A 10,544-nucleotide genomic window follows, 5' to 3' on the forward strand; every position below is an offset into this window, starting at 1 on the left:
AGGGACAGTAAAGCTTAAAAGACTGAAAAACATAAGTGCATAAATATTGCATTCAAATTTGTCTCAGCAGCTTTGCTGACCCATGTTGTCTAAAAATATACCAAAATCCAATATTCCTGCATGGCAGAAAGCTGTAAAGCAACAGAATGAATGTTTTATTCAACATTTTTATAAAAGACTTTTATTAATTTATGTACTGATATTATGATCATTTATTACTATTAATTATAATGCTCGTGTGTAGAAGATCAATTATCTGTGCTTTCATGTATGTAAGTGTTCTTGTTTGTCTGACATATTTGCACATATTTTTATTAAATAAAGCTGTGTAAAAAAAATGTCAGCATATAAGGCTAAAAAAGTAACTAATTACTCCCCAACACATATTCCTTTGTACTTGTAATTTCGGGAAATGAGGTACCTTCAAATCACCACTTCGTGGAGATAAACACTGGTGTCGCAGTGCGCTGCAGCTCCAGTAGGAGGCGCTGGGTCGCACAGGAAGCTTTAATAAAACCACGAAGAAGAATTCTGTACACACGGAAGTCATCCAGGATCTTGAATGCATGAGATTTGTTCCTCTTGTCGACTTTCTCGCTTTAACTCTCTCTTTCCTCTGACGGTTTTTTGGGCCGTAATGTCTCCTAACGATGGGACAGTCGGTGTGCAAACTCCGAGCAGATAACGTGCAGTTATCAGTCGGTTTCCAGTGCGGGCCAGTGGACGCCAGGAGCTGAGGAGCAGAGGAGCAGAGGAGCTGAGGAGCTGCTGTTTTGACAGCTGCTTGAGCCTCCAAGTACCTGGACTGTGTTCCTGACAGAAAGCTGCTCACACCCGAGGATTTAACCCCCAAAAAGGAGGGCAGTTTATGAAGTGAGGAAGATCTGCGGCGGTGAATATACTTTAAAGCGCCTCTGAAAGGTGAGAGCCACTTCTCTAAAAAAAACACTCATTTTGTGTCTAAAAGTCTTCTTCAGTCCTTATTGGTGTTCACTTTTCACCTCCAAATACTTCAAACTGCTTGTGTTGTATATTTGCACTGTTGTTTTCCGTTTTTCCCGTTTAGCTCCACACCGAGCAGTGGTCATGGCCTCTCCCCGGCTGAAGTACCTCTCTCTGGGCGTGCTGGTGTTCCAGACCACCTCCCTGGTGCTCACCATGCGGTACTCCCGCACCCTGCAGGCCGAGGGCCCGCGGTACCTGGCCTCCTCAGCTGTGGTGGTGGCCGAGGTCATGAAGATCATCACCTGCGTGCTGCTCGTCTTCAAGGAGCACAGTGAGTGCACCTCAACACAATTCATATCACAATGATCATCAGTAGAAAATAATGCCTTCAGACCAGGATACTCAACCTGCTTGGTAGGGGTCGACCGATATTGTTTTTTCAGGGCCGATACTGATTATTAGTAGTCAGTGAGACTGATAATTACCAATTTTTGGAACCGATACGCATTTACAATAAAATGAAAATCTTTATTTCAAAATTTAGAATTGGGATTATGAGAAACTCCAACACAAAGCTTGTTTAAATGCCTTTTAATTAAAACTGAAATGGTCAATATCATATACAGCAAGTTCCTAGCAACTTTTTTTAATAAAATCACGTGAAAATTAGATGAAATTTTAAAACAAACAAACATTTAAATAATTTTATGGGTGCTCATTAAAATAAAATGATGCTACAGGTATAAAATTACAAATATTGACCCCAATAATCGGCCAGGTCGATAATCTGTCGACCCCTGGTGCTTTGCTTGGGGACCATTTTTACAAAATGACAGGAGACCAGGGGCCAGTTGCAGCAGCCGCATATGTGTTTATACGATTTTAGGCTTAGCTCTATTTTGGGGCACCCATTAACTCACCTGGTAGAGTGGGCACCCCACGTACAGAGGCTTTGTCCTCACTGCAGCGGTCGCGGGTTTGATTCCAGCCTGTGACCCTTTTCTCCATGTTGTCCCCTCTCTCTTTCCCCCTTTTATATGTCATCTGTCCTGTCTTAAAAAGGCAAAAAGCCACCAAAATAATCTTAAAAAAGAGCTCTATTTTGATGCTGTTTACACTATACTATAGTATATAATATATACTAAAATTATTCATTCTGTTATGTTTTTTAATAACAATTTCAATTTTTTTCTTTCGTGTAACTCTTTAAGGACTATGGAGTCACTCGCTCCTTAAAATGCGGTTTAGATGTAACTCACACTTGTCCTTGCTCCCTTTGCTTAAACTCCTCCACTTCTATGCCAAAACACTGACAGGAAATTTCAAATGAATAAAGTGTCAACAAAAAAAAGACACTAAAAAAAGAATTACTTTAAGAAAAAAAAGTCAGAATATTGTTACTTTAAAAAAAAGATCTCTTTATTGTTTTTGAGTGGAACTTTTTTTTCAGTGCCAATGTTTCCTTTTTCAAAGCCACATTTTATTGTGGATGCAAAAATGTACTTATCCTTAAAACCTGGAAGCCCCTCAGATCTGTATGCTGGACTGATACAACAACAACAGTTACAGATTAAAACAGAAAACCTGCCTCTTGGAGAAAAAAAAATGCCAGAGCCATCAAACTGTCCTCACTTCAGAAAATACTTTTTTTCTTCACCACCAAACTGCTGCAACTGCAACCATATAAAAATCAACAAAGTGAGAACTTTTCTAAAACGGCACTGCTCTGTCGTCTTTGCTTCAGTGTGAACGTGCAGACAAAGATGAAGACCACAAATTGAATTTATACATGCCCGGTAATCTACCAGTTTGATGTCATTCCTTAGGTTACAGCATGCGAGCTCTGAACAGCGTTCTGCGTCAGGAAATCGCCAACAAACCACTAGAAACGCTGAAGCTGGCGATTCCCTCTGGGATCTACACACTGCAGAACAACCTGCTGTACGTCGCCTTGTCCAACCTGGATGCAGCCACCTACCAGGTACAGCAGAGGGCAGGTTGGGTCAGCGGAGACGCGTGAATCTGAACTGGCTCGCCGCATGACTCAGTGCGACATGCACGGGACCCGATGTGTCTTTCTGAGACATTTAGCAATTAGCACATCCTCGTTCATGGATTATTTACAGCTTTTCCCACTTTGTCTCCATCAGGTGACGTACCAGCTGAAGATCTTGACCACAGCTCTGTTCTCTGTGTCCATGCTGGGCCGCAGACTGGGAGTCTACCAGTGGCTCTCGCTGCTGATTCTTATGGCTGGAGTGGCTCTCGTGCAGGTTCAGTACAGCTTCTTCACCACTTCAGTACAAATCACATGATTTCACCGTCTTTAGAAACAACCCACAGAACATCCTCTGTGTAGTTCTTCTTTATGGAAAAATAATAATAAGCACATAAAAACACCTGGTGTATGGAAGCCCATAGGGGACTTAAATAAAATGAAAAAGTGAACTTGAAAATAAAAATTTAATTCCACAATGGCATTATAATTTCCCACATATGTAGGAGTTGAGTAAAAATTTAGATGAATTTGAGTTTTCACAAACTGGTATGTTCATTTTTATTACTATATTAAAATGAAAATGGAAAAGCCATTGACTTTTCATTCTTAAAGTTGCACCCTGCTGTACAGAGGACAGTTTTTTTAAAATGTTAATTCAAGTTTGAAAATTAAAATGCAGTTGAATATGATTTTCAAACACTTAATAACTTGCTTGACAATGTGTAATATTCAAATGCAGTAAGCAAAAATGTGCCTCACTTTAGTGCATTTATATTTACGTGTCAGCATGAAAATGAAATTAAAACCTGTTAGCTCTTTCATCAAGGGGGGTCTTCAGTTAGGACGTCACGTCTAAAAATAAAAGGTTAATTACTGTTTTCATTTTTAAATGGTTGGAGAAATGCATTTTAATTTATATTTGTGACTTGAATAATTCTCGCATAAATGAAAATTAGGCTACATTTTTAAAATTTGATTTAATGTTTCAATATTGTCCACTATACAGTAGGTACAACTTTGAAACCTAAATGTTTAAAAAAAAAAAAAAACTGCTTTTCCATTTTCATTTTGCTTAAATTTGCTCATATGTGCACACAAACTTGCAAATTGAATAACTGCATTTTTGTTTTAATTTTTGGTTCAAACAGGGAAATTATAATGCTATCTTGAAACTACATTTTCATTTTCAAGTTTGCATTATCATTTTAATAAAGTTCTTTACAGGCTTCTATACTGGCTGTTCTTATGAGCGACATGCTAAGAACATTTTGCTGGGACTGTTTAGATTTATACATTATGTAAAAGAACTACGACTTTACCTTCAATGTATGCAATCTTTATTCCGTCCTGTCCAAGATCATTTAACGTTCCCTATTTCAGTGGTTCCCAACTGGTCCAGATTTCTCCTTAGTCATTAGTTCAAGGTCCACACAGTAGTTAAATTACCACATATTCCATTTAATTTTTTACTAAATGTAAACAACAAATTGGCTTAGCACTCAGAGAAATAAAACATGTTGCAAGAATAAACGAAAAAAGGCGCTTCAAAATAAAAGCTCTGTGTTGTAAATTCACTTTACTTCCACATAAAGTGTTTATTTTCTTTATTATTTATTTATATTTACAATTTTGACATGTTCACGAGTCACAAGCCGCAACCTGCCAGTTGGGAACCGCTGCTGTGATTTCAGCCTCTGGAAGATGCTGCAGCTTGTATATAACGTGTTGGGTTTGGATCTGTTGTTTGAAGTGAGCATCACGTTGTCAGATATCACTGTGGGCTCTGATAGTTGCCATGAGCACTTTTCATTATTTTTGTAGACTTCCTCGTAAACTTTGGACTCGCCACCAGTTAAGCAGGTTTCAGCGTGCGACCTGATCTCACCACACGTAGATTTCGTGAGAAAACTCTTGCTTCTTTTCCCACTTTGCACCCAGATTTCTCTTTCAACTCAGTACAGAATAAAACTTACGAAAATTTGCCTCTAAATCTAAAAAGAAATGGGATGTGGCCAATTCTGTAGGTGTCTCTGTTTTTTTTTTTTTTTTTTAAATTAAGCATTGACTCAGCTTTATATTGGGAGTGTGCCTGTTTTTTCTTTTAACCAATTATGTAATCTGTAATTTATTTTAGCTGGCTAGATAAAAAAAGAAAATCTTAGTGGGAGTTATACAAAGGTTAGATAAATAAAACAAAAATAATGAGGCCTGAACCGGAGCATGAGATAAATATTGGCTACCAGTGGTGCTGATGAATGATGAAGTGTCAGAACAGGAAGGACTGTTGTGATATCACCTCCTCCTCCTTTCTGGCAAAACAAAGAAAATGCCCGTCAGTTGGTATTGCACCGGATTTGATCTTAATGCTGGCTGAGCGCTCAGACAGAAGCACAATGTAGGAGGAGGACATGAAGTTACACCTCCATAAATCTACAGGCTCAGACAGGTAGACACATTTACTCCCAAACTGTGCCGGGATATAACTGCGGTTTATCCCCGACACGTCCCGAAGGCTCAAATAACAGATCATCACATCGCATATGATATTAACACGCAGTCTGTTTGCAAACAGTATCGCCTACAAACAAGTAAACAGGCGAAAAAAGGCAGCACTTCTCATTTTCTCTGTTCATTTTCAAGGTTTATGCTGATCGTTCTCACTCAGCAGGGTTTGTTTTGGTAAAGGAGGCATATCAGAGGCAGGCAAACAGCATCTTGTTCCAAAAATTGTCAACTCATTGAAATGATCTTTACCGAAGAATGACTCCGACTTGTTTTGATATTTTGTGGTTTTATGCAAAGAGAAAGTGTAGAAGCTACAATGCTTTTCTTACTTTGCACAACCAGATATCATCTTTTTTTTTCTTTTTTTTTTTTTGCATTAACACTCATTTTCCTGCTTACTGCAGCACATAACGCAGGAACTCACACTCTGCAGCATTTTTACAACTTGGCAAAACTGTGAAGATGCTTTTCTGTGAATTTCAGGCACCAGCATCCTGGATTCAGAGTGTCATTGTTACACATTATGAAGAGTTACAGCCTGGAAGTTTTGTTGGGATATGGTTATTTATTCATTTGATACAAATGTTTATGAAAGGAACTGCTTTTTGTTAGTGCCCATAAGTTCTGTTTTACATCCTCTTATATTCTTCCACTGGTTGTATATATAGTGGGGAAATATGCTTATTCACCACTAATATCCAGAACTAAATAAGACAACTGACACTAAATTTATATCTTGCCCTTAAATATTAAGCTACAGCGTTTAAAAAGTAAGCTTAGCTTAGCACAAAGACTGGAAGAGGAAACAGTCAGGAGAGTCAACAACAATACATTTTATCTTTATTCCCATTTTATTAAACACTTTATTGTTCCTGAATATTCATATTATTTCTCAACTTTTTTTTATCACTGTAAGCTCAAATATTTAACCTCAAAACCAACAGATTTAATATTTTAATTTAAAAAGAAAACTGAATCCCTCCGCCGGTCACAGTGAAGGCCGAGGCCGTTATGTTTACGTCTGTACGTATGTCTGTATGTCCCATTTTCGTGAACACGATATCTCAGGAACACCTTTAGGGAATTTCCTTAAATTTGGCACAAATTTCCACTTGGACTTTTGGTCAAAGGTCACTGCGACCTCACAAAACATGTTTTTGACCAACAACTCAAGAATGAATGCATTTATCATGACAAAATATCCCACAAATATCTAACGGAGTAGTGACATTTTTTATCATCATTATGTTGTCTGGCCATTATTTAACATCATAACTCGATTCTGACATTTGAACTTCGATGTCCGCCTTGAAACTGCGCTGTTTGTTTGTTTGCTCTGTGCTGCCGGGTTGAAGAAGTGTGTAAAACATCAACCTTTTAGAATTTGTATCTTCTTGGCAGCAGCATCCACATTTGAAGCACTGTCAGCTGACATGGTTGCAAACTGCAACTTGACTGGTCCGTGGAGGCATACGACCGCAAACCTGGAGTGATTTTGGGATGATTTTTGCCGTTTGTCTTTTGAAAAACCTCATTTGCTGAGAAAAAGATCTAAAAGCTTATAAATGGGCCTCTTTTTGTCAAACTACTGTTTCTGACATCAAGAATGATCTTCAAGCTAGAGATAACAATTATTTAGATATTTAAAATCCAGGTGTTTCTCCTGTGTTTGCAGTGGCCCTCTGAGTCTGCAGCGGCCCCAGAGAAGGAGGCCCTCTCTGCAGGCTCCCAGTTTGTGGGTGTGGCAGCAGTTCTGGTGGCGTGCTGCTCCAGTGGGTTTGCTGGTGTCTACTTTGAGAAGATCCTGAAGGAGAGCAAACAGAGCGTCTGGGTCCGTAACATCCAGCTAGGTCAGTTTTCATCGATCAGTCGAATAAATCGACTCTCCTGTCAGTCACAGAAAACACGCTGTTCTTATATGAAATGTGAGTTTATAACATTTAATCGATGCCTGCCTTTCAGCCGAGGAACAAAATTGTGGATGTTGTTGAAAACAGATTGAAAAAAACCCACTAACTCTGCGTTTCTGAAGCGCGCTTGTGTGTGTGCACAGCTTCCTTTCTTACCTGCAGAGAGAGCCAGCTGGGTTTTTTACCTCCGTTATGTTTCTTGTTAAGATGAATGCTCCTGTCTAGTTTATTTTTACCCTGGAGCGTGTGAGGCATGTGTTAAGTCTCCTGCGGTTCCTGGTGTGAGCTTGGAGCTTTTTCACCTGCATTAAAAGTTGGAGCTGAGATCTGCATTGGGAGCAGCGAAGGAAATGCTGTTTACTTTGTTGTTGTTAGTAGTAGTTTAAAAAGTTAATAAAATTTAAAATGACGGAAAATTAGGAATTTGTGTCCTTATGAATAGTTGACTTAATTTCGTAATCTAATCATTAGAATAAAAATAAAGAAAAAATAAGGAGAAACATAATCAAAAATGAAAATGTCTGTTAGTTGCAGTCTTTTTAGAAAAGTAGGGATGAAAATGCAATGTAGCTGTTGAAATGAAAGAAAAAAACTTATTTGAATAAAGAAACCAGTATACAGCAGTGGAGGCAGAGACCCTGTCATTCCTATCTCAGTGGTGCAAGAAGCCAAAAAAATTTGATTTCCACAGTATGAAATTACCTGGATCTTCTGCGTATCGGGGCCCATAGAGTGAGCGTGCTGGCATTTTTAGCGGGGAATAAATACATTGATGGATGCGGCCCCTTATGGAGGGACTCATCTTCACCCCAGTTTCCACCACCCTGGAAGAATTTGCATCATGTATTTTAATTATACGCAAACTCAAGTCTAAAATTTGCTTTGCTTTCCGTCTGAATGCACATTAGTCTTGGAACCATCTGAAATTTCTTTCTTCATTTGAATTTTAAATGTAATTTTATTTTGATCAGACTTCAGGATAAAATCTTTAGACAAATCTTCAGCTCTGATGTGTGTGTTTCCAGGGATGTTCGGCTTTGTGTTTGGCCTTTTTGGGATGCTGGCGTACGACGGAGAGAGGGTGAGGGAGTCAGGAATGTTCCAGGGATACAACACAGTCACCTGGACCGTCGTAGCGCTGCAGGTAACGCTCACTCCGCTGCCAGTGATTCAATAATCCCCACCTAACTGTCAAATATAATATCTATCCTCTGGGGTGACAGCCTCTTTATTTCATGGGTCAGACTCCCTGTCGGCCCGTTCAGGTCATGCCTTTGTCCATCTGTGTCTGTGTGTTTGTTGTTTCTTCAGGCGCTGGGTGGTCTGGTCATAGCAGCGGTCATCAAGTATGCAGACAACATCCTCAAGGGCTTTGCTACATCGCTCTCCATCATCCTGTCAACTCTGATATCGTACTTCTGGCTGCAGGACTTCGACCCCACTAGGTAGAGGAAACAGTCACTACCTCTCGCTGTGTCTCTCCTCTGTATTTTTCTCATAATCACAATTTCTCGAGGTGACGCTGTTGTCTGCTGTCGTCCGCAGCGTGTTCTTCCTGGGGGCAATTTTGGTCATCACAGCCACTTTTCTCTACGGCTACGAAGGCAAGCCATCCCCCAATCCCAGCAGGGCGTAGGACACTCACGGCTGACACTGCAGCAGCAGTAGGAGGTCCTGTTGAAGCGTCAAGTTAAAAGGAGGACAGAGAGCTGCAGGAAAAAGAAGGGGAAAGGTCTTTATCATATATTGTGATCACAAAACGGAAGAGGAAGAGAGGAGGTAAGCAGGTTGGGAACAGGAAGAGTGGAAAAACATTAGAAAAAATAAAAAGCAAGCACAATGCTGTGATGGTGTCTCACATACCAAAAGTGCCTCCGCTGAGAAGGGTAACAAATGAGAAACAAGAACTGTGGCAAAACAGGATTGTTTGTTTTTCCTTTGTTCATGTAATTACCGTTATAGAGATAAGCCTGGACGCCGCACCTCTGGATCTGGAGAGGTATTCTCGACGGGACCGAATGATTGTGTCAATAAGAGCCTGTTTGACTGCCACTCACTGTAACTGCCACATCCGTCACACCTACACGATACAGGATTACAGAGGCAGACAGTTTAAAAATCCCCTTCAGACTCACATTTTTTCGACATAGTGTGACTTAAGCCCACATTGTTGGGTTATTCGCCTCAGAGTTGCAGTATTTAAGACTCTGACAGTCTTTCTTGCCCCCTTTTAGCTCTGAAAGCACATTTTTCCCCTTAAATGAGCCCCTACAGCCACTGTTTACTCTGAAGCTGAGTATATTTCTGCAAACTCTAACAGTGAAATGGTTTAGGATGCCTGGAAGGCACAATTCGGGGCATAAAACAACGAAATGCACCAAAAGCCTTTAGACTTTGGTAGCTGCAGTGACCGTAACTCGTATTGTTTCCTAAATTATGGCTCCCTTGTAATGGTTTTGTTCAGCTATTTTTGGAAACCGTTTTTGTTGCCAGGCAACATATAGTCACTGGGACGTCTTTGATAGCATATACAGTGACAGAGTTACTGTATGACTCGTCTGTGTGTGTCTGGTGGAGTTTCATGTTTTACAGTAATGTGGGTGTATGAATAAAACGCTGCAGGAATACATTAATCGGGCACTTGAGAAATGCCGCTGAAGGCAGCAGTAATTATTATTTGGAGATATTGATTTTCAAAGTTAAAGAACAGTTTGATCGTGTGGTGAAGATTATTTTGTACAACTTGAAATTATGTTAACCTCTGGGCGTAAATAACGGCGCCGTTTAAATTGTAATCTATGAATCGAAATGAATTGTCTGTTTAACTTATTCATTCATCAATCAGGCATTTACACGACTTTTCAAAAGCCACTGATTATAAACATCCTTGTGTCCTGTGCTCGTGTAAAAATTGATTCTGTTGATTTCGTGGCAAAGTAATCGAAAATGGCTGAATGTGGCCCAGCGTAGTCTGAACTGACTGAATTATTACATCAGACATCCATGAGGCGCTATTTACATACAGTAGAAAGTAATCTTGGACTGTGCTATTTGACTGGTGTTTTTTCTTCTGAAATGACTTTTTTTTCCTTTGTTTCCTTGGGATGAAGCGGGTATAATTAATAATTTTATTATTTTAATTTCAAATATGTGAATCTTTTATAAAAGACAAATGTTTCCTTTAA

At 39.5% G+C, this 10,544-nt stretch overlaps 1 protein-coding gene across 1 annotated transcript; it reads left to right on the plus strand.

Moving 5' to 3' along the window:
• The first annotated feature begins 513 nt into the window (after positions 1-513).
• slc35a3a (solute carrier family 35 member A3a) lies at positions 514-10,544 on the plus strand. The gene is made up of 8 exons (XM_042483975.2): positions 514-921; positions 1,067-1,276; positions 2,772-2,926; positions 3,096-3,218; positions 7,125-7,299; positions 8,385-8,503; positions 8,671-8,804; positions 8,905-10,544. The coding sequence occupies exons 2-8, from the start codon at positions 1,087-1,089 to the stop codon at positions 8,993-8,995; spliced, it is 987 nt and encodes a 328-aa protein (XP_042339909.1). The 5' UTR covers positions 514-921; positions 1,067-1,086; the 3' UTR covers positions 8,996-10,544.

Source organism: Plectropomus leopardus, chromosome 5, assembly GCF_026936395.1.
Source record: "Plectropomus leopardus strain MGB_pleo_1.0 chromosome 5, ASM2693639v1, whole genome shotgun sequence".
NCBI classification, from domain to species: Eukaryota; Metazoa; Chordata; class Actinopteri; order Perciformes; family Serranidae; genus Plectropomus; species Plectropomus leopardus.